The 24,679-nt window shown below is 41.9% G+C and overlaps 1 protein-coding gene across 2 annotated transcripts in view; it reads right to left on the reverse strand.

The window, feature by feature from the left end:
- Positions 1–24,679, reverse strand: part of CACNA1B (calcium voltage-gated channel subunit alpha1 B) — a 470,294-nt gene that overhangs the window by 41,521 nt on the left and 404,094 nt on the right. For both annotated transcript variants that reach the window (XM_090021362.1, XM_090021361.1), the window contains 5 exons: positions 21,680–21,796; positions 16,824–16,889; positions 14,764–14,855; positions 12,049–12,199; positions 6,777–6,904 (listed from right to left, as the gene is read on the reverse strand). In XM_090021362.1, coding sequence (XP_089877488.1) covers positions 6,777–6,904; positions 12,049–12,199; positions 14,764–14,855; positions 16,824–16,889; positions 21,680–21,796 — 554 coding nt within the window. The remainder of the gene's footprint in view (positions 1–6,776; positions 6,905–12,048; positions 12,200–14,763; positions 14,856–16,823; positions 16,890–21,679; positions 21,797–24,679) is intronic.

Below are 24,679 nucleotides of genomic sequence, written 5' to 3' on the forward strand. Positions count from 1 at the left end.
ATGGGCAATGTGTATCATGTCATGCAAGGTGTTCTGGGAACCACAGTTTCATTGAGCAGCAAGGAAGCTCACTTCTGCTGGGGAGAGAACCGACCCCATTTTTTGAATTGCTGAAATCGGCAATTTTTTTGCCCTCCCAATATGGGCTTCAGTGCAAAAAATGCAGTGAAAGTTCACCACAGCAGCAGTGAAATCCACGGCTATTCTACAGAGCTATAATTCATAGAATCATAGAAAATGAGGGTTGGCAGGGACCTCGGGAGGTCACATCTAGTCCAACCCCCTGCTCAAAGCAGGACCATCCCCAACTAGATCATCCCAGCCAAGGCTTTGTCTAGCCAGGTCTTAGAAACCTCCAAAGATGGAGATTTCACCACCTCTCTGGGTAGTAACCTGTTCCAGTGCTTTACTAGGGAGAAATTTTTTCCTGACATGTAACCTAAACTTCCCTTGCTGCAACTTGAGATCGTTGCTCCTTCTTCTGTTATCAGCCACCGCTGAGAACAATCTAGCTCCATCCTCTTTTGAACGGGCCTTCAGGTACTTGAAGGCTACTATTAAATACCCCTCTTAGTCTTCTCTTCTACAGACTAAATAAGCCCAGTTCCCTCAGCCTCTCCTCATAAATCATATCCCCCAACCCCCGAACCATTTTTGTTGCCCTCCACTGGACTCTCTCCAATTTGTCCACATCCTTTCTGTTGTGGGGACCAACACTGGACACAGTACTGCAGATGTGGCCTCACCAGTGCTGAATAGAGGGGAATAATCACTTCCATCTATCTGCTGGAAACACCCCTACCAATGCAGCCCAGGATGCCGTTAGCCTTCTTGGCAACAAGAGCACACCGTTGGCTCATACTCAGCTTATTGTCCACTGAAACCCTCAGGTCCTTTTCTGCAGAGCTGCTGCCCAGCCAGTCCATCCCCAGCCTGTACCAGTCAGTGCATGGGATTATTCCATCCTAAATTCAGGACTTTGCACTTCTCCTTATTGAATCTTTCGAGGTTTCTTTTGGCGTAATCCTCCAATTTGTTGAGATCTCTCTGAATCCTAGCCCTACCCTCTAGCCCCCCAGCTTGGTGTCATCTGCAAACTTGCTGAGGGTGCACTCTAGGCCATCTTCCAGGTCATTGATGAAGACATTGAAGAAAACTGGCCCCAGGACTGACCCCTGGGGCACTCCACTTGATACTGGCTGCCAATTAGACATTGAGGCATTGAGTATTACCCTTTGAGTCCAATGATTCAGCCAGTTTTCAATCCACCTTACAGTTTATTCATCCAACCTATGTTTCCTTAGCTTGCTTGTGAGAATGTTGTAGGAGACTGTAGCAAAAGCCTTGCTAAATTCAAGGTATATCACATCCATTGGTCTCCCCTCATCCACAGAGCCAGTCATCTCTTCATAGAAGGCAATCAGGTTGGTCAAGCACGACTTGCCCTTGGTGTGAATCCATGCTGACTGTTCCTAATCATCTTCTTCTCCAGTTCTTAGAAATGGATTTCTTGAGGACCTGCTCAATGATTTTTCCAGGGACTGAGGTGAGGCTGACTGGTCTGTAGTTCCCTGGATCCTCCTTTTTCCTTTTCTTAAATATGGGCACTAGGTTTGCCCTTTTCCAGTCACCTGGGATCTCTCCTGATTGCCATGAGTTTTCAATGATTATGGCCAGTAGCTCTGCAAACACATTGGCCAACTCCCTCAGCACCCTCGGGTGCATCTTGTCTGGCTCCATGGACTTGTACACATCCAGCTTTTCTAAATAGTCCCTAACCTGTTCTTTCACCAGTGTTGGCTCCTCCCCAGACTGTGCTGCCTGGTGCAGTAGTCTGGGAGCTGAACTTGCCTGTGAAAACTGAGGTAAAAAAGGCACTGAGCACTTCAACCTTTTCTGCGTCCTCTGTCACTAGGTTGCCTCCCCCATAGTAAAGGGCCTTGACTTTCCTTGATCCTCCTCTTGTTACTGACATAGTTGTAGAAACCTTTCTTGCTACCCTTCATGTCCCTTCCTAGCTGCAACCCTAATTGTGCTTTGAAGTTCCTGATTTCATCCCTGCATGCCTGAGCAATACTTTTATACTCCTCCCTATTTGTTTATCCACGTTTCCACTTCTTCTGTACTTCCTTATTGTGTTTTAGCTTACTGAAGAGTTCCCTGCTTAGCCAAATTGGCCTTCTGCCATACTTGCTAGTCTTCCTAGATTACAGTCCCCAGAACCCTTTGTGATCCAGAACACACTTTGCCCATGCCACGGCTTGCTGCTCACCTTGTGTGCTGTCTAGGTGCATTATTTTCCTGTTACACCTCTGTGTAACCTCTTCTGTGGGCCCAATTTATAAAGAAGTATTTATATTGGCTAAGTTTTTTTAAGTAGATTTACCAATATTTCTAAACCAGTATTGTTAAACCTCTAAAAAACATTGTGTGGAGACAAGTCCACAGATCTTGTCAGTCCTAGGAGATTATATGTATGACTTGAGAACCAACAGATTTATGATAAATACCCCTGCAATGAACCATGATAGAGAACAGAGGATGAGATTTTTTTTTAAACTATTTAAATCTGTATGTATTTTGAGTGCTCTTTTATTTTGTTCGTTTTTGTAAACATTATTTTGCTCAAATAATCATGGAAACATATCTCTAGACATTCAAGAAAGCATTTGGCTAAAAAAAGAAGACAAGACCCAACATGATTAATATTTCTAAGAAAAAAAAATGAACTCAGGGAGAAGACTTTTTAGAAGATAAAAATACTGCACCTTTCAGCCCTTCTTTATATGTTTTTAAAGAAAACAGGAAGGACAAAAATCCAATATTCAAGGGTGATAATCTTTTAAATGATTAAACTTGGCTGATAGTTAAGGTGAGATTGACATTTTTCAATATTGGTTTACATGCAATACATTGCCCCTAGGACCAAGCTGGTAGGTTTTAGAGCTTTCTCTCTCTCTCTCTCCCCCGTCTCTCTGATATCTGATGTTTTTACAGTCCTTGAATCCATAAACATTACCATAGCTACCCACTACTTAGCACAATATTTTTTTTTTCAAAAATACAATTTGAATATTTCCTCTTTAACTCTTCTCTCAACAACATTTTGAATAGGTTTTCCCAGGAAGGTTTAACAAAAACTGGACACAATCAAGAAAAATATGTTGACACTGAATACTGATCTATCTATCTATCTATATATATGTATGTATCTATTTAAAATGTTAATCATATGCCAAACACATAGCAAATATCTGCACTTTACACTCACACTGCCTCTTTCGTCTGAGGATCTCAAATAGCTTACCAAGGTGGATAAGCATTGTTGTATTCATTTTATAGGGAACAAACTGGAACATGCAGAAGTTGCTAAAAAGTCACAAAGTTAGTCAGTGACAGAAGCAGAAATATAATCCAGGTCACCTGGATCTAACCACTCGATTATATTGCCTTGTTCCATGCCAATTATATTATTCTGATTGTTTTTTATTCCACTTGTCATGTAAATACCTGTACTATGGAGAGCTGCAACAGCAGGAACTAATGGCTGAAAGCTGTAGCCAGACACAAAGCACTGGGATAAATACAGAGGTAAATGGACAAAATGTAATTCTGTGTAGCATCATGAGATCAGACCAGATGAACTAATAGTCTGTTTTTGCCCTAAACTAGAAGCGGGTCTCAGGATGAATGCCCATGCTTAAGAAGTGCTCCACCTACCTCTAACCCAAGCTGGGTCATTCCTGTCCCATGACAGAAAACATTATCATATAATAACAGGGGTTGGCAATGATTAAAAAAAAAAAAAAAGACTGAGCAGATCATTCAGTTAGCATCTTCCTTATCCCCACAATGGGTTCAAAATTGGAATCTAAAGAGAAGTGTTTTTGTATTTATTCTGTTTTGCATACAGGCAATTTCCCTCACTGAGGTTAATAGAAGCCAAGTCTATTTATTAAAGGGAAAATGGATATTTCCACATTTTCAGTCTCTGAATTATTTTGTCAGATGTAAGAAAAAGGATTGGGTTGACCAAAGAAAAGAACTACTTATGGGTTGTCAGACATTCAATAAAGACTTGCCTGTATGAGAAATCCTGCATTCACTAAAATCTAGCTATAGAGATGCAAGCTCCCAATATGGATGCAGTTAATTTGGTGTAAAGTACACACAATTTATATGAATGAAGTCTTTTTAATATTAAGATAAATCAGGTCAAGCATCAGTGTTACTGCATTGAAGAAAATCAGGTTAGGAGTGACTTGAACCAACTTAACAGCATCCCAGCTAAGGAGTTTAACACCCTGTTTATGCATATTTCTCTTGCATCTTCATCTCTAGTTGGGAGGGAGCATGAACAGAGTGAAAAGCTTAAAGTGCCTGGAGGCAGCATTTTATAATCAGTTTTGTCCATATACAGGAATGACGTTTATTCTTCAGAGAGTGATATTTTACAGGAAATATATTGCATGGTGGTTTATTGGGAGGAAGGCAGGAAAAAAAGGGGGCAAAGGGGTGAGAGCTTGTAAAAAAATATTTGGCCCCACATACAATTTCCCCAACCTGTAAAAGATGAGGGAAATTGTTCTGCTTGTACCTCAAAGCATGTAAAGCCTTAAGATTTATGCAGGTTTAGATAGGTCTTTATCTTTTTATAACTCCCTGCAGAGACTGTCTTGTGCTTTCAAAAGGTGGCAACACAAAGTAATATGCAAAATTCAGAGGCTACACTTGACAGAATGCTTTTCGCCCTTAAATTCGGTACAATGTTTTAAAGTAAACCTTACTTCAGAAACGGTAATGAGACAACTTTGCCAAAGCAAACTCTCAGATCATTTTATACTCTACAATTTTCATTTTGACTCTTTGGTCTGCAATGACATATTCTTCTCCTCCTATTACTTCAGAGTTTCCTGCCACATGGGACTTTATAGGTTTGCAGCCAATTATCTGTAGGTTTTCCCACTATTGTCTTTGAATATAAGAACAAAGATAAATTTAATTTGGAAACTCACTTCCTAGCAGGGAGAACAGCACTCTCTCTTGTAGCAAGCATGTACATCCAGGGCATTTTCTTCGAGATTCTCTGAGAACTGAAAGGCTCCAAGAACTGAGGCTTATTGTTTATTGTCCTTCTCATCATTGTTTTATGTGTCTCAGCTTTCAGCCATTATCCACCTACCAACATATTCCTGAAAAGATCAAAGCTCTCTCATCTGTAACCTGAGGTCATTAGATGGAGGTTTCTAGGATCACAATACAATTTTCAAATGAAAATGATCTATATATCTAAACCAGTAGTTCTCAACCTTTTTTGGACTCAAGGCACTCCTCACTGGACTCAAGGCATGTTTCCCAATTTAAAAAATGAATTTATATATTCCAGTGCTTACCTCCTTGCAGAGGGGCTAGGCAATGGGGGTGAAGAACTGGCCAGACAGGGGCAAGCCTGAGCCTGCACAGATCTGCTTATCTCCTCACACCTGCATGGCATCTAAGGGTGATGTGGAACCGTGGTTGAGAACCACTGATCTAAACTATATATATTACCTAAACCCTTGCTATTTTAACAATCTCATATCACTTAACTCTACCTTGTATCTTGGGTACTCATGTCCACCTGCACAAAGTGGGTATAAGATGCTATCATAGATGTAAATAAGTGGATGATCTTGGTTTACTAACATTCTACACTTGGTTTGTGCAGGTGTAAATGATGACTCAAAGTGCTGTTGAGCAGCATGTCCACACTTTCTAAGGAGAAATAGCACCTGGGAAATGTGAAAAGAAAGGCATCACAAGTTTTTTGTTACCTGAGGACATATACATTCTGCACTGTATTTCTTTTAGAACTATTAAGGTACTTTATGGGTGCATATACATAAGACATTTACTGCGGAGTTGCTCTGCCGTAAAGTCTCAGTGTCTACACATGCAATGCTATTAGGCCGCAGTAGACTAATCAACTCCACCATAGGTTAGTACTTTCAACACAAGTACTAGCGGCATTATTTGGTGCACCACAATGCACGTGTAGACACTAACATAGCTGGCTGGGGCACGAGGGTGCTTCAATCCAGGGGCTGCTTGCCAACTAGCCCCACACTGAAGCATCCTCATGCCCCAGCCTGTCCCTCCGCAGCACACTGAGCCAGCCCTGAGCAGCCCTGGGCTGGCAGGCTGATCACCCGAGCCCCCTGTCAGCTGGGGTTGCTCTGACCCGGCTCAATGTGCTATGATCCTAGGCGCACATGTAAATGCAGCGCCTGGGAGCAATAAACCCTGGAATGAACTAAGCTGATTAGTGTTGCACTAATATCACATGTAGACATGCCCCCAGGCTACTAAACAACAGCTACATAACTAAGACGCTTTTTGACCACTTTTATGAATCTTAATTCTAAGTAACATCTAAATTGCTGATGTGTAATATTCAGCATATTTTTTATCTTTTACTGAAAAGTAGAAAAAACAAAGGGATTCAGTTTTGTTTTCAGAGACAATCAACACCTTTTCCAGGATCATTTGCATCTGGCAATTTTAAGGGTCTTTTTTCTTTCTTTTTCACTCAGGTCAGTTTTAAAAGGAAATTCCCTTGGAATGACATCAGGTTTGTTAATCTCAATTGCACAGTGAATCTGAGTTGTAACATTTACCGCCCCAGTTATTTTGATCTCTGGAATTTTTTCTCATGGAGTTGTATTCTCATTAAAACAGTGCGTGTGTGTGTGTGTGTGCGCGCGTGTGTGCGTGCTTCACATATGCTACATACATACCAGGCAGCTGGGTCATATTCAGCCCAGACACGAACAAACTCATCCAGGTGATGGGGTCCTAGGATGGAAGAGTCTCGTGTCAGGTACTCAAAGTTGTCCATGATTACAGCCACAAACAGGTTCAACATCTGCACAGGAGGAAAAGGGGAAGGGAAAAAAGAAACTTGCCTTTTACCTCATGGATTCAATTTAAGATGCAAACCGCAAATGGTAGAATAATAAAGCTGTAAGCTGAGAACACTTTTGCTTAGCAGAAATTGTGGTTCCTACATTCTAGTCATTACCCATCCTTTTGGTCAGAAAGAACCAGATATTATTGCTGTGCAAAGCTTCAGTCCCTGATTCGATTCGGTGAAGATTCGGCCTGATTTGGCGACCAAAACCCCGAATCTGAATTGAAATCAGAGAACCCATTAATCTCTCCAAATCGATTCGGAGCGATTTGGACAGATTCAGTGATTCGGACATAGACACAGCTTTAAATGTTTTTTCTACGTACCTCAAGGTAGCAGGCAGCTCATGAACGCTGCAGTGCTGGGGCGTACGAAGTATCCCACACAAGTGCAGGGGGCCCCCCAGCACGCTCTGCAGCAGACCTGGAAGTGGACCAGCAGCACTTCTGGGTCCACAGGGGAGCGTGCTGGGGGCCCCCATGCGCCCCCCACCCCCCCGCTTGGTGACTGGTACCTCCTGGATCTGGGAGGGGGCACCTGGGATCTCCCCGCGGCTGACTGCCAAGCCAGGGGGCCCCCAGCGTGCTCCCGGCAGACCCGGAAGTACTTCTGGGTTCACTGCTGAGCACGCTGGAGAGCCCCCCATGCTCCTTTGAGATGCGCCCCAGCACCACAGTGATCACGAGTCACATTGCTACCTTAAGGTATGTAGAAAAACAACTTTTAAAGGTGTGCCTGTGTTTGAATCACTGATTCACCGAATCAGCTTCGAAACTTCAGATCTGGATTTGGCCAAATCGAATCGGGGAAAGTGATCTGAATCAACGGATCAAATCACTGTCCCTGATTCGGGCCAAATCCGAATTGAATAGGGCCTGTTTTGCACAGCCCTACTGGATATCGCTTCCTTTGGGGCTTAAAGTAGTCAGTTCTGGTTCACTGAGAATGGCACAGCAATATGGCTGCCTACAGACTTGCCCGTTCGTCTTCTAATTAGATTAATCGAGTCTGCTCCACATTCTAATTAGAACGTAAATGAGTGAATTGCCTCACTGTCCTGTGTAATAAGTACAGCACCCCCACATTTTTAAATGGCCATGGGGGCACTTTAACTAAAACTTGCCAAATGAGCTTTAGTTAAAGCACCTCCACAGCCATTTTAAAACCCAGTGGGGAGGGGAGCTGAATACACATGATGGTGAGGCATTTTAATTAGAGTGGCTGTCAGGGAACTGCTCTAAAATGGCCCCTCCCCATCCCCAAGCACCTTAGGAGAGTCTCACCATTTCTTACTCCAGAGGCTGAAGACAGTACCCTTTTATAGTAGTCTCATTGCAAAAGCAGAGCATGGTGCAAGATGACTGAGAAGCAAGGGATAATATGAGGCACTCCTTCTATCCTCCTCCCCCATCCCTTTAACAAGATCTAAATCCCTTCCTCCAACATACAGCAGTACCCCCTTAATCCACAAGCATCCCCTCAACAAAAACTTATCTCAGCATTTCCCACCTCAGTGCTGTGGCAACGCAGCTACAATGCTTCTCACTGGGGCATTAGTGTGCCCAAAGCAGCACAGCAGGTTTGAGGGCAGTGCTGCTGGACATAAGTTTGTGGCCTGGGCATGGCCCCAGGGTCACCCAATACTCAGCTCTTTCCTGGCAGTGTTAAAGTTATTTGGGAGGATAAGAGTAGCTTGTCTAACTCCACCACTCAGGTGTCTACATCAAAAGCCTGCAAAACTACCAAAGGCACTAATTATGTTTCTTTACGACATCCTCAGCAGAGAGGTCAAGGGCTGAATGCACCTTGGAGAGCGAACCATCCTCTTATTTTGTAGCGACAGCTCCTGTATGTCATGATTGAAGTATGCGGCAGGAAACTGGGACACTGCTGCCCATTCTACTGACTTCAGTGGATGACGGGAGCAGTTTGTCTGACAAGGCTGCTAACCCAGAACCTGTCACCAATGTGAAACTCACTGCATATTTATTATTTTAATCAGACACTTTTCTCCATTACCAATGCAGTTATGCCGCCTGATACAATCCAGGGCACACCTGGTTCAATGTGACTCACTGAGTGTGTGTTGAGAAACATCATTTCTTTATTCATCAGGCCAGCAGAAGGTGCACAGGTGCTCCAGTCAGTGACCCCATGACCTCCCAGCTCCTCTCCTGAAAACATTTCTTAGTGCTTCTCAGAGCAAAGGAAATCAAGACAAAGTAGCTAAGAAAAAGTATCTTGCACCCGAGTGTCCACTCTTAGCATCTTAAAGATTAGCATGCTCAAATGACCCCTGAGATGAAAGGCAGAGCACACAAGAAACCTTTGCTCACAACGGGAATGCCGTAACTTGCAGGATAGCAACTATTCCTCCTACACAAGACTCTAGTCCTACTGCTATTCAAGTCAATGGAGACAATCAAAATGACTTCAGTGGCATTCCTGGACCCTCGTGGCTACAACACTCCAACCATACTTTAGTGGGAGTGAGTCAGGCTGCAACAGGAATAGGAAGGTCATCCTAAAATAAGGAAGTCACAAGGGGAGGTAAGAACATGTTAGTCCCTCATGGAGAAGATGAAGCTGATGCCCCTGTGCTGGATAATGACCTGACTGGCACAGGGCAGCGTTCTGTATTTCTTTCTGTTCTGTTCACAGAGCAGTGTTGATATTCGGATGTGGGTGCTGCCTATTGGCATTACATTGAGAAAACAAAACACTGCAGAGGAGCAGTTTGCAAGTTCACTGGCTGTGATCAACAAAATTAAACTGAATTTAGATGTCTCCAGCTGAGCAGCATCTGCAAGTCATTAAAATGAAATCAGACAATTAAGTTTGGGGTTTGCATTTGTGTAATTTAAAAGGATCTGGAGTCTACTCGGTATTCTTGGCTGGGTGAGGGGTATGGATTTTGGTGGTTGTTTGTGCATATGATGTGTTGTTGCCATTAATTCAAGAGCCACTAATAAAGACAACTAGAAACTCTAATTTAACGCCGTGCTAATGAACAATTCTAATATGAATTCAAACTTCATCCAGGTAGGTACCTCAAAGAACTCACTAAATGGCTTCACTAACTAAGTTGGAAAACTGAGGCAGAGAAAGGTGAAATGATTTTACTCAATAATAATGCCAAGAACAGAATTCAGTTTTCCTCTGTCCTACGCTCTGAAGTTCTGTGGCAGGATTTCTGATTCAGCAGCTAAAATCCCTCTGTACACTAGGAAACTCTGAGACATTTTTGTCCCACCTGGGTGTTCTGCATCCCTCCAAATCATAGCCTGGGCCTATATAGGTTTTATTTGCCTGCTATATAGCAGCTTCTAAAGTGGCCCCATTTTTTTCATTCCATTCGTAAAAGGGTGTAAATTAAAGAGGGAATATGACGTCAGACTGGACACCTATAAAGAATCTAAAACAACATGAAAAACAAATAAGTTACATAATTTCCCCCAAATCTATGATGTAACAAGATCTAACAAATCATAAACCCACACCCTGCTGGCAAGCCTGCTGCTCTAAATGATTTAATCATTTGTGGGGAACCACATGTTTTATTGCAATGAAGTGCCAAAGGCATTTTAAAAAGTTACGGCTCCAGAGAGTTACAGGTCTGTCCAGTAACACTCCAGCTGCTTTGCTTTTCACAGTCTATTTTTGGAGTGCTTTGGCCTCCCTTACTTAATCCTACCTTGTGGGCTCTTTGCATTCCCTGCCAATGAACTAAGGGTGTAGTCCCGTAACACTCCTGGGAGCACTGACTCAAAGAATAAATTCATGCAGGGCTGCATATTACACAGATGTGCAGCAGCCCCCAATTTTGCTACTCTTCTTTGGGTGTGGAAGTCAATGCGATTTGGCAAGATTTTTTTTTTTTCATTGGGGGGGAAAAAAAAGAAACTGTAAGACAGTTAATGGACTTTAAAATAACACAGAGATTTTCTAATGCTAGATTAGGGATTTGTATAAGGAAAGATTTGTGCTTTACAGTGCTGGAGTTCTAAAGGAATCTGTAAATGGAGCCACAACTTTTTATAAATTTGCAGGGTTCTAAGAATTTTAATACTTGCAGGAAGGTGTCATATGCCATACGTCATGAAGAGGGTGCCAGCTGGCCAAGGGACCCAATGGTGACCATTTCTCTGAGGTGGTATGTCCCTTTGCCATTTGAAGTTAATTTTCCCATAAGGATATTTCTGTGGGTAGCAGGGATTAACTATATTTAGGAATTCTGACTCATAAACAGATCTTAACCTACAGGAAGCTCATTTCTGTGTTCTAGAATACAGTCAGGAGTCATATGTAGGGGACAACACATTTGGTTTTGGTAAAGTTCAAAGCTATGATTTTTATTCCTTCAGTTTCTGTGGTTATTCTTTTTTTTTTTACCAAGTTCTCCTGTGTCTCAGAATGGGGAAACAGGCCCCAAGAATGAAAAGAGTTTTGCAAAACATGGTAGCACTAGTTAAAAGATCATTGTTAGTCCTGCCTGAAAAACTATGACCTGACTCAAGTTCAGTAGATCTGTGCGTTCTTTTCACTTTTGTGCCTGAAGATTTCCCAACAGTCACCACTGGAAAATGATGGTCATTTTATTTATTAAAAAAAAAAAAAGAATGAATAAAGTAGCAGCAGCCCAAACCATCACACGAACACAAACACAGTGCTTTGCTGAATGTTTCTTAAAGCAATTCAGAATCAATGGCATCCCTTCTGCTCTGAGCCCCTCCCCATTCCCAATCCCATTCTTCAAAAGACCTTTTATGAGTTGAGACAAAACAGATTAATGTTTAATTCAAAAAAGGAGACCCCCCACCGGGAGAAAGATGAAGACCTTCACATTAAACTAATTACTAAATTATCTCTTTGGGTATTACAGGGGTTTTATCACTATGATAATAAATGCTTTTTAATGGAATTGTCTTTTAATGTTGTATAAATCATAATTAGAGAGCAGCAGGAAACAAGGATACAGAGAGGGCAAGAGGGACCTGCTCTGTGTTAAGTGGGAAGGGAACCAGAGGAGTTAGGGAGGACCGATGTAAAGCCTGCAGCTTGCTAATGTGGAGGGAAATAAAAGGGTGGGATTGACTTACCAGAAAGGAGCAGAGGAAGATGAAAGAGACAAAGTAAAAATAGGCAAAGTCACTTCCACATTCATCTTTGGTGAGGCCAGATCGTGGATCACAGGCTCTGTTACTGAGGCATGACAACATGATCTCATGCCAGCCTTCCCCTGTAGCACTCCTGCAGGTGGGGACAAAATTACAGTGGAAGGGTGAGCAAGTAGCTTTGACCCCAGGAGAATACACGATCAAAGCTAATCAGACCACTGAGTGCCCTTTCACTGAGCAGCATGTCAAAGCAACAGTACAGACCCTCTCTAGCCATTTAAGTTCTAGTTTGAATAGTGTTATCAGATTCTGTTACAAACTAACTCCTCTGTCTATTGCCTGCTTGTGTACAGGAGTAAAAATATGCATTACTACCTCTTCATAAAGTTCCTTTAAGCTTGCCTAGATAACCACATTCCTTGTTTGCAAGGTATACTGTCAGACAGCTAAATCCCTTTTTCTGTAATTCAGTGGTTCTCAACCTATTTAAACTCCAGGCACCCCTGGTTAGACTCAAGGCATGGAGCATCCGGGGGCTTATCGAACATGTATCAAATACCTGTAATTCCTTGATGGAAGGCTCTGTAGAAGGGAATAGTGTTAACATGAATTAGGAGTCTCTACTGGTATGGGCTGTATCAGCTTCATTGGCAACTTCGGAAAAGGAAAGAAAAGGAAAACTTTCTTTCATGTCATTGGGAATCAAAATAAACCTAACAGGCTCAGACAGGACAAACTTATTCTGTTTATGGAAAGTGAGACCAATTCATTTAAATAAGTCACGTACAAAGGACAAATGTAATCAAACAAGTTAAAAAAAAAAAAATCCCAAACAGCTCTGGCCTTGATGGTAGCTGGAAACCCAATGGACAGGAAGTGAAACAAAAGTATACTCTTCTATCTCAATCCATCATTTCAAGCAGATGTAAAAGCATCTGAATGCTGTGGTTGATTACTCTGACACAGATATGTTTTTTATGACAGTCTCCTGGGCTGTTCTTTAATCTGTTCCCACCTCCTCTCCCTCTTCTCATTTTACACATGACAGCAGGTCCTGCAGTAAGATGTAAGAATAAGTTTATATGTTCCCAGAGTGAACCCCAACTGCCATGTTTGATTCTAGGGGGACAAAACTAAAAGAAGCCTAAACAAGGAAGGGACAACATAAACCCACACATGCACACATACATGCATATAAACACAATCATACAAGCACACCAAGTTCCAGAAGGATTCAGTTAACGTGCTTTTGCTCTTAGTGCAGTCACTGTTCGTCTCCTCTGAACCTTTTTTTATAAAATGAATGAGATTCTGAAACTTCGTAATTCACAGATTCATGGGTTTTAAAGCCAGATGGGACCATTATTATTATCTACTCTGCCTTCTTGCCTAACACAGTCCAGAAATCTTTGTTCAATAATTTCTGTATCAGGCCCATAACTTACGGAAGGAGCTTAAGTCTCAGGTGCCTCTACCCCTTGTAGAAGTGTCTTCACCCATGGAAAGTGACTGTGAAGTATTCATAAAATGTTGCTAGTACCATGACTTAAGCTCTCTGGAAAAGTCTGAACATCTTCGCTCTTTGATTTGTTTTTCTACTTAGTTATTACAAATTCTAATAAATATCAATGAAGGGGGAAAGTAATGGATAAAGGTGCCTGAGCGTTGATGTACTCTCTTTATCCATGGAAAACTTCCAATTCAGTGCTCCACTCATGTGTCTTGGTCTTAACTCTAAAGCAGTTTTGGGACCTAAATGCAAATTAGATCAGCCTTGAGGTTCTTGTAAGTTATGCAAGATACAACCCTTGGTGATTACCAGACAAAGGCTCCCTTTTCTTTACTACCCAGAAATTCACCGTATGCTGGAAGGATCTTCAAGTAGCTGGTTAAACTGGCTCTGTAACTTTCTGCAGTGTTGCTGCAGTGAAAAGTGGGCTAGATCATGAGCCTTGAACCAGAACTTGGACAAAAAGGTCCAGGAATGAGACTGAAAAAACTGATTTTGTCAAGATGAAAGGATTAATTTCAATTTACTATTTTCAACTGCATGAGTGAACAGGAGAAAGCTAATTTCATTATCTGGCTGTGTAGAAATTACGCTAATCAAAACCCCCCAATCGACTATTTAGTTACAAGCATGACATCATTACAATATAATTTCACTTGTTGACTGTAGCCAGGACACTGGTGCTAGAAGTACTGTTATGTAAATATTAACCATTTTGTGTGCACATAGCATGCATACACATTCATAAGTGAAATGGGCACAAACTATCGACTCTGGAGCATTTTTTATTTTGTTAGATCCATGAAAATGGCTTCATGGTTGGTGGGAAAGAATGCTATATTTCACTAACTTTTCACCTTAAGACATGCTGCTTTTCAAATGAAACTGAGCCTATATAAGAACAGACACATTCTGAACAAGGTATAGCTTTGAAAGGTTAAAATTTAAGTCAGTCATGGTGCAAACATAACATAAAAGCAAAATTTAAGTATTATGAATACAGCTGGAAGGAAACAGAAACCATTTGCTTTCAAATTTTGGCAGACATATTTCTAGCAGAACTGCCAAGGAATAAAAAGAGCAGAAAGTGGAAGTTTTCAAAGTTGCATGCTCTATCAAACTGATAATACAGCGGCTTAATTACCAGTACTGAAAACCTAAACCTTTTTATTTTGTATTTTATTTACCTGAACAGTAGCATCAGGGCTTGCAAGAATGTTCTGAAGTTATTGTGTCGATTAATTGAGGAATCATCATCTAGTGCAATGTTTCCAAATACCTGAAAAAGAAAACAAAAGCAATTAAGGCCATTTACAGGCTGGAGTAAGTTTCCATAGGAATCTCTGAGCCAGAGTCAATAATGATGTAAGCCATGAGAAACGCGACAAACTGGTGTAACTGGTCATAAAGCTGATGTGGCCAAGGGAGATCCAGTTAACATAATGTATTTGGACTTTCAAAAAGCTTTTGACAAGGTCCTTCACCAAAGGCTTAAAAAAAAAAAAAAAAGGAAAAAAATTGGTGCTGCAGGATTGTAGGGAAGATTTGTTCATGGACTAATTAAAAGGTAGGAAGCAACGGGTGAGGCTAAATGATCACTTTTGAGGGAGGGAGGTCAAATGTGGTGTTCCACAGGGATCTGTGTTGGGCCTAATTTTGTTCAATAGTTTCATCAGTGACCGGGAAATAAGGGCACATAGTGAAATCTCCAAGTTTGCAGATGATACCAAATTATTCTGGGTAGTCCAATCCCAACCTGATGGAGAGAAGCAGCAGAAAGTCCTCACCAACCAAAGTGAGTGAGCAAAAAAAAATAAAATAAAAAAAAATGGCAGATGAATTTCAGTGTTGACAAGAACAAGGTAAAGCACCTAGGAAAAAATTACCTCAACTATATGTTGGGTTCTGAACTAGCTGTCACAACTCAGAAAAGAGGCCCTAGAGTCATTGCAGATAGCTCTCTAAAAACATCAGCACAATGTGCAGAGGCAACCAAAAAAAAAAGCCATTAAATGTCGGGCATCATTAAGAGGGGAATAGAAACAAAACAGAGATCATCATCATGTTAGTTTACAAATCCACGGCACCTCCATCTCAAATACATTGTGCAGTTCTGGTCTCCGCGTTTCAAAAAGGATGTAGTAAATTAGAAAAAATACAAAAATGATCGGGGTATGGAGAAGTTGCCACACTAGGAGACCGTAAAAATGCTAGGACTCTTTAGTTTAGAAAAGAGAAGGCTGAGGGGAAATATTATAGAGGTCTATAAAATCATGAAGGGTGTGGACCAAATGAACAGGAAATTGTTCTTCACCAAGTCTCAGAATACTAGAAGTAGGGACATCCACTGAGGTTAGTAGGAGGCAGGTTTAAAACTAACAAGAGAAAGTACTTTTTATGCAATACGTAGTTAACATGTGGAATCCACTGCCACTGGAGGTGGTAAATGTAGATTGTCTAGTCCCTTTTTGAACCTGGCTATGCTAATACAGTCTATTAATAGCTATTGAATGGAATGATTGGAAATGTTTCCCCTGGCATCTATAAATGAATAATGGTGGCTGCCAAGGAGGGGATTGAATGTATAGGGGATAGATCACTCTAAATCTATCCAGTTCAATGTTTTCCCTCTAGCATCCACTTCTGCCAATGTCAGAGATGGGAGACTGGGCTAGATGGACCATTAATCTGACCCAGTACGGCACTTCTTACATTCTTATGTTACCGAGAGAGAGTGATGCTGTAACTTGCAAAATGCAACATATGCAAAATAGGAGTAACTTGTGGGGAGGGAGAGGCAGAAGGTGGTGTGAAAGAAAAAATGATCAAACATGAGAATACAGGACAACCTGCTTCGCTGATATCCAGACCACCTCCACTACCATAGACAGGTATGACTTTCACTGATTGCAAAAAGAGTTACAGCTGCTCACGCCCAGGCTAAGTTTAGTCCCCAAGAAATGAGAGAGATGCAAGTAACACCCATTTAGCATGCCCAGCGTGAATTTATTGGTATATCTGTCTTCTGTTGGCACAAGATGTGGCGGTGGGGATAGAAAGGTGGCATTTTGCCTTCTTGGCACCTCTTCTATTCTGGAACCGAATTAATGAAAAAAACTCCTCCCCCCAAACTAAAACACCCAGCAGAGGTTCACTGCTGTAAGGCAGCTTTCCCAGTATCTAATCCGATTTGTTCTGCATAGCAAATCCTGTGTTCTCATGTTCAAGACTGAAGTCCAAACTTTACCTGCATGCCAATAATGGCATAGATGAAGAAGAGCATCGCAATGAGGAGACACACATAAGGCAATGCCTGCAGAAAAACCAGCAAGGTTCATATTAATGACAGCAAGAGCATGTACTGAGAAACATTATTAATTCTGAGGTACCGCAGCTGAACAAGGTAAGGAAAGACCAGGCCTAAGGCAGCAGTAAGGAAGCTTGATGGACAGTCAGAGAAGCACTTGTAAATATAACCTTGAGAAGAGCTATGAGAATGAGCTTTTGTGTAGAGGGCTGACTGGAAAGAGGCTTGTAACAGTGAACAACAAAACTGTCTTCTGCGGTTTGGTTGTTACTGGAACAAAGCAAATGAGATTTTATGAACATGCTTTATAAATAAGCAGGAGTGCACTAAAGAAGTACCCGACTCCATCACTGAAGTACCTGACTCCATCATCAATTTCTCTTCCATAAAGATGCAATCTAGAAGACGGTGTAAATCAACTAACCACTTGGGCCAAATGACAGCAATAATTACCTGCCACAGAGTGGAACTGGGAGGCTGTATTCATTAATAGCTTCAAGTCTTGCTGAGACACTCAGACGCTCACATTATTAGCAGTACGCTGTATTATTAGGAGGCAGTACACATACTGGTTTATTCTGTAGCTCACACTACATTTTGCATAGGGTTCTATTTTAAGTCAGATGCAGCTCTTCCTTACAGACTCTCTCTCTCTCAGCCCCTCAATATTTTTGGATCACTTTACTTTGTCTTGCATCATTACAGCTGTTATTAATGATCTTGCAGTTATCCATCTCTCTGGAAAACCCACATACAGCGTTTAACTCAAGAAACTCCAATTCTAAGGGTCAGGCCCCACCTGACTCATCCAGGATTATGCAGTCTGCGATAAAACCAGAACCATGACCTTTGATTCGCACTTGTGTACTTTCCTTAAAAGAACATCCCCGCTACCTTTCTGTGGGCACTGGTTTGTTTTTGGTGAGGCACAGTTTGAGTCTGGGAAGTACTGGTAATTCCTTGTTACTTTTCTGCTGTCTAATGAAGCAATGATAGGATTACAATGATCTCCCCCAACTCCTGAACTGAATCCTTAAGAAAAGGGCAATCAAACAGCTGTCACAGGATGTTTATTTATTTATTTTTAGTCATAAGAAAGGTCCCTTTAGTTACACAGTTTGATAGCTGGGTGAAAACGTAACATTTAAGAGCGTACTGGAAAGCACAGGCTGCCTGCCCGTAAGTCTTTCCAAGGACACTAAGTGCAATGCACCTATAATGAGCTTCCCAAGTCTCAGCTCTCCAGATAACAGCATGCATGTGATACCGCTTTCCTCCTCTTCCCACACACCAAGAAGCACTGTCACATCACCCCCCTTCTCTGTATTCTGAAGGCTCTGATGCCTCCTTGCGTAACTCAAGATCTTATTACCTAATTGCCCCCGCTTTTAAAACCCACAGGTTCTTGCTTCAGCTTTCCTGCAGCCGTCCTCTCTCTGCTCTTCCTGTTCTCAATTTCTCTGAGCCATCTAACAATGCTCTTTGCTGTGACTCCTATGCTGCTGTGGCACATTTGAAGCATGAGACTTCTCTGAAACTTCTGCTGTTTGGCACAGTCTCCTACATCATCCTACCATTTTGCACATGACAGTCCCAGCCTCATCTGGAAAACATGCTCATGTGTTTTGAGCTCTCTTCCTCTCTTCTCTTATAGCTGACTGATTGCTTAAGGCATTTTGGAGGGCGGTTTGTATAAAAGGAACCTATACAAAATAAAATTGTTTTATATTGATCTATAACCAAAAACATCAGAGTTCACAGGACAGCTCCCAAAACACAACCTCCCATCTAAAGATCTAGAGGCAAAAACCAGACCTCAGCCTACAGAGAAATGATACACACATTTGAAAACCTAACATATGGTACACAGACTCACAGATCATCACACATATTGATGCAACCCAGATCACAGATCTGGTCCATAGTGAAAGCGATACAGTTAGCCGTACGTGAATGTGAGCTTTTGAGTAGTTCTGCTGATAACTCCCTGTGCAGCCTTCAGCAAATCCCCTGAACTCTTTTTGTCTCATTTTCCCCACTGTAAAATGGGTCTAATGAGTCTTGCTCTCCTTTGCAAAGCAATGTGAGCTCACTGGACATAAGGAAAACCTATGCTTTTTGAGGCAGGGCTTGCTTTTCTGTTATGTGTTTATACAGAGCCTGGCATAACAGTGAGGCAGCTTTTAGCACTAATACAATATCATTTGTCAATAAGTACTAAATACTAATGCAGATGTGCTCATGACTACACAGAGGTATCCTGATAGAGTTTGAAAGAAAATGGCAATCTGTGTTAATGATATCTCTTATTCAGAATAATAATAATAACCTCCCCCCCACAAAGATGGTACCATTTTCTAAATGTTATAAGCTTTCAAGTAAAGTTCCCTCTTTTCTCTTTTCTTCCCCACTTCCCTGCCCAGCACTCTTCTCCAAATAAATTTATGGGGCTTTTTCAAAGGAAGTTTTCATGAAATCAGAGCAGCCAACTGGAATTTTGCAATCCTGTTGCAATTCATTCTCTTTGTAGCTGATTTTGTAAGGTATTGGGCACCTGAAACATCCACTAATTTTACTGTATTCTAGGAGTGTTCATTACTTTTGAAAGACCTGGTTATAGATGATATGCTCATATAAATTATCCTTTCCATAAAATGGGTACCTCAAAGGGACACCCAATCCTCAAGAGCCCATAAGACTATTCTTTACAAGCTTCCAGGCACAAGCACCCTTCTTCAGGCATAGGGAGAGTCTGTTGTTGTTTTGCGTTCTCCTGCAACATGCAAAATGCAGGTCTGTGAAAATACAAATGCATGGCAGTGAGGATCAGGGGCAATGGGAGATAATAGGTGTGAAACAGGTTGGAGGTAGAGGGAAGGGGAGGAATGTAGACCTGGTGATAGAATGTACCTGATAAAATGTAGAGAGGTTACCTGGGGTTAATTGGATAACAGGCAGGTTATAATGGGTGCTTCTGCACTTCGCCCTATAGTGATGCAATGGTGTGCTACGCCACTGTACGGTGCGATAAGGCAACATAGCAATTGTGTGTCTATACATGACTGCCAGCTACGTCACTGCAGCAATGTGCTCCTTGGCTAGAGTGCACTGCTATGGCGACTTTTGTAAGTACTCAAGCATGGTGCTGTAGCAGTGTCACCATGCGGTGATGTGTAGAGAGGCACCTTATGTGCCATAAATCCAATATCTTGATTTAGTCCATGATTTTTTTTATCTAGTAGATTTAGGAAGTGAAGTTTGTAGGCTCGTCTATGAAAGGTGTTTTCTAAATTCCCTTTGAGGATTACAGCTGAAAGATTGGAGAAAGAGTGGCTGTCGTGTGAGACGTGCTCCCACAGGTAATTGGGTATTTTTGTCTTTGATAGATTTTCAGTGTGCATTCATTCAGGTGCACAATTGTTGCTTGGTTTCTCCCACATATTTTTTATCAGGGCAGTTAGCGCACTGGATGAGATGTATTCAATTTCTGGAGCTGCAGGTGTAAGATCCGGGAATGCTGATGGTTCTTTTGTGGGGTACAGTTATTGTGGGAGTGGTGGAGATGTGTTGGCAGGTTTTATATTTCTTGTCCCAGCATGGTCTGGATCCATTCAGTGTGCTTTGGTTCAAAGGAAGTTTGCTTCTGGTGATGAGGTTAGCAAGGTTCAATGCTTGTTTGAAGGCTAGGATGGGTTCTGGGAAGACCACTTTAAGAATGGGTCTTCTTCTAGTATGGGTTGCAACTGTTTGAGGATTTTCCATATAGGGTCCTGGGAGGGATGATATGTCATAACTAGCGATCCACGATTCGTGGGGATTTTCTTTTTGTACTGCAGCAATTCTTTGCGTGGTATCCAGGGGACAAGGGGTGGGGGGGCGTGTCTTTCGAAAGAGTGATCTATCTCTCTGGAAGAGTGTCCTTGTCAAGTGAAAGTCCTTTTGAGATTGTGAGAGTATAGACATTGGATCTATGGCACATTAGAACCAGCCTGCCATCCAGCAACCCCAGGTAACCTCTCTACACTCTATCACAGGTCTACATTCCCACCTTTCCCCCCTACACCCATCTGTCTCACACCTAATGTCTCCCATGGCCTCTGATCCTTACTGCCATGCCTTTGCATTTTCACAGACCTGTATTTTGCATACTGGCTTCTATTCATGGGCGACTGGTACCACCTTAGTCGGGGGGGGGGCACATGCCTCCCTGGCAACCAGTCAGTGACTGGGGGGGGGGTCCCCCTGTGGGAGATCACACCAACTAGGGGGAAGGTCCCTCCATGCCCAATCTCAATGACTGGGAAGCAACCACAGCACTCCTGGAAGCGGCCTCAGCGCTTCATCTAGCGCTCCCACTCCCTGGCCAGTGCTTTCGGGGGGGGGGAGGTACTGGTGCTCCCGCCTACCCACTCTGCCCATTGCCTAAGTGAGGAGCACGACCTGTCAGGGGGTGCATGTGCACCCCCGTGCACCCCCTATGTGTCGCCACTGCTTCTATTCCATCCGGGAAAGCACTCCAACAGCAACAAACTCTCCCAATGCCTGAAGAAGGGTGTTTGTGCCGGAAAGCTTGCAAAGAATAATTTTTCCATATATTTTGTTGGTCTAATAAAAAAATACCATATTTACTCAAAGAGTCTTGTCTGTCTATGTCCATAGACCAACACAGCTACAAACAGCACTCCTAAAGAGTTTGTAAAGCACTTTGATAGGCTCTGTGGAAGACGCTACAATACTACAAAGCTTTACGACTATTAGCCCACATCTCTCTATTCTTACAGCTGGCGACCACTCACCTTAAAAGACTGCACAAATGTCCAGAGCAGAATGCGGATGGTGTAGCCTTGGCGAAGGAGCTTGATGAGTCTTGCTGCTCTGAAGAGCCGCAGGAAGCTGAGGTTGATAAAGTTGTCCTGCAGAAAGTAAAGGTTTTGTGTCCTTCAGAAATTAACGTGATGAGAAACCACAGCCCGCAAAAAAGAAATTAAAATTACCAGCTTCATGATCTAAGCAGCAAATCGGCCACCAGAAAACCTTCCAAAAGAAACATTCGTCAGTGCAGATCACTCCACATGCAGCAAGTATGAGAAAACCCCTCTCCACAGGAGCCCCACCCTTCTACTATTGGGAAAACTGTAAAAAGAAAACAGCCCTTACACGCTTTTCTTGGACATCTTCTTTTCTTTTCTAAAGCAAGTTTCCTCAAACAGTTCAAGCAAGTGCTGATGAAATATTATAGGTTGCTAAAGGTTTGTTTTGAAGTTTGAGGTAGCTTATTTTCTTGTTATTAGAGGGAACCAAACACAAGCCAAGAAGGGCTATATCAGTAGGAAGCATTAGCCTCTTCCGTGGCAAAGGAAGATATCAGCCAGTGCGCTTTAAGGCACCTTTTGTTATAAATTTCAGGATATTTTATAATATGGGTTTTAGAAATGTCTGCTTAACAAGCTGGGATCATCCCTGTTTGGAAGTAAGACTGTTTTTATAAGAGAATTGATGGCGAGAAGGTTGAACAGCAGGGGGCTGTCCTTAGGAACCTGCTGATTTCTTAAATCATTCATACATATTCCTTTTCAGGTGGATCAAAGAAATGCCAAGGATAGATTCTGATTTCCGTGGGATTTGTTCTACTAGATACTCTCTCTTTTTTTTTTTTTTAGTGACAGAAAATAGGTTCTCCAATGAGCTAATCTAGAGGGGGTTACCTCCAAAACAAAACATGCAAAGGACAGATACCTCCTGCCCTCCTATTTCCTCCTGCATGCACTGACCCAAATTCACTTGATTGTCAAATTTTAATCACCATGATTAATTTGACTCGGTTAACTAAAGGAAATCCCACCAAGTATTTTAACTTCATAAGCAGTGGAGGGGGTGACACAAGCGTAGAGGCCTTGTAGGTAAAGATGAATGAAAGGAGTCTTTCCTTGTCCCACCCCATCATCTTTTACCACAAGACAACTGCTAAGATTAAGTTGATCCAAACTTCTAGTTGATTTGGATGCATAGCTCATGCTGAGTTTTGGGGCACTCGTTTTATCTAAATGCCAGCTTCATTATTAGGCCATTAGCGCTGCATTCCACCAATACCATCAAATAGTTCAAGAGATCAGGTTCAGGCATGCACTCGGTTTGCTTTGTTTGTAAAACACAAGCAGCTCAGAGTTAGGCATAGACTTGATATCAGACTCAATCCTCAAATAAAGAGAAAAGAGAAAAGCATAGGGATGTTCAATGAAAGAGCAGACAACACTGAGTTATTTCTAGGCAGTAACAGAAGGCAGCTCCTGGCAGGCAAAACACAAGCAAGGATTCCCCTGGGTTGTTCAAGGTTAGCAAACAGCTGCTAAGAATTTAAAATCAAATGGGTTTTTTTTTAAAGCCATGCATTTCTGAAAGTTATTTTTTCCTTCACAAAATATAAATTAAGCTCAGCTCAGCAGCCTAGGTTGTACATGGACTAGGAGTCCGATTCTAACTGCAGTTTCATCAGCGTAACTCTATACCTGATTTTCTGATTTAATTTGGTCTTTACTCTAAATGCACAGGGCTTGAATCCCCACTGTCCTGGGCCATGTGTAGTCTGTTGCACCTGTGCGAAGTGACACTAGTTACTTTATATAACTGATCTGAAGCTCACTGAAGCCATCAGAAGGAGTCCACCTTAGTGGATTAAGCCTTGTCTGACTATAGAAGATTCATGGTACTAGAGAATCAGGCCCCTAATTCTCAATGATAGAACATGTAGCAGGTAGACTGAAAGAAAGGCAATTTGTGCCCAAAAGCTTGTCTACCATCTCTCTTAACTGTACAGTTGGCCCAGTAAAAGGTATCACAAAAACGCAATCCTTGCCACTAGCTGCGTGGTAGCATCTGCATCAGGCAGGGCAAAATCATGCACACAGGACAAATTTTACTCTTAGGAATTGCTCCATCTGCACACAGCACGAATTTGCAGAATCATGTTCCTGTTCATAAATTTTACAACTACACGTTGCTACAGCTTTGGCTTAGCAACAGAAATATAGATATAATTTATCGATATAACTCCTTCATAACCACATTTAGCTGATATGATGCTTAACATCTATCTTAGTCTACACTAACTGCTTTTAGCCTTCTGTTAGCTAAAAGTTCTTCCCAGACATGGGAAAACACTGTACAGCAGTGAATGGTGGCAAGATCTAACTGAGGAAAGGGACAGGTGAGAGAAAACAGATCCACATAGCATGCACACGGCCCAGAGGGGAATTTTCAAAGGTGTTGAAAGGAGGGAAGTTCCAGAGTTTCACCTAAATTCACTGTGTTGGGAGGATAAAAACTTTTCTCTTCTTTAAAATACTAGTCCCAACACCTACTCTTGCAAGGTATGTTATCATATCATAAACTGCAGTTACAGGAGTAACCCAGTATGGAGACTGCTAGCAACCCAGGGTAATCCTACCTCTTCAACATTTAGAAAGCTTTTGAGGGATTGTTTTTCACACTGTTCACAAGTAGTGAAAGAGCACTGTGTGCATAAATCCCAGTTCACTGCATAGAAAACAGGTCCCTCAATGACAAGACTGCCCAGGAAATTATTAGAATTGCATGCAATCAAAGGGGAAGCTCTACATTGCAATATTTCTTGGTTCAATAAAGTTTGCATTGATTTTCCTTTTACTGATCTACTCAATAAGAACTATAAATGTCATTCTTCTGGATTATTTCCTTCATTCTTGCTTTGTTTTTTTCTGTTGCACAGATGCTGAACACTGACTGGTACCTTATGTCCCAGTTTTAAATATTAGCTTTTT

The sequence above is a fragment of the Crocodylus siamensis genome, chromosome 11, assembly GCF_052110815.1.
Source record: "Crocodylus siamensis isolate JL-2025a chromosome 11, ASM5211081v1, whole genome shotgun sequence".
NCBI lineage: Eukaryota > Metazoa > Chordata > Crocodylia > Crocodylidae > Crocodylus > Crocodylus siamensis.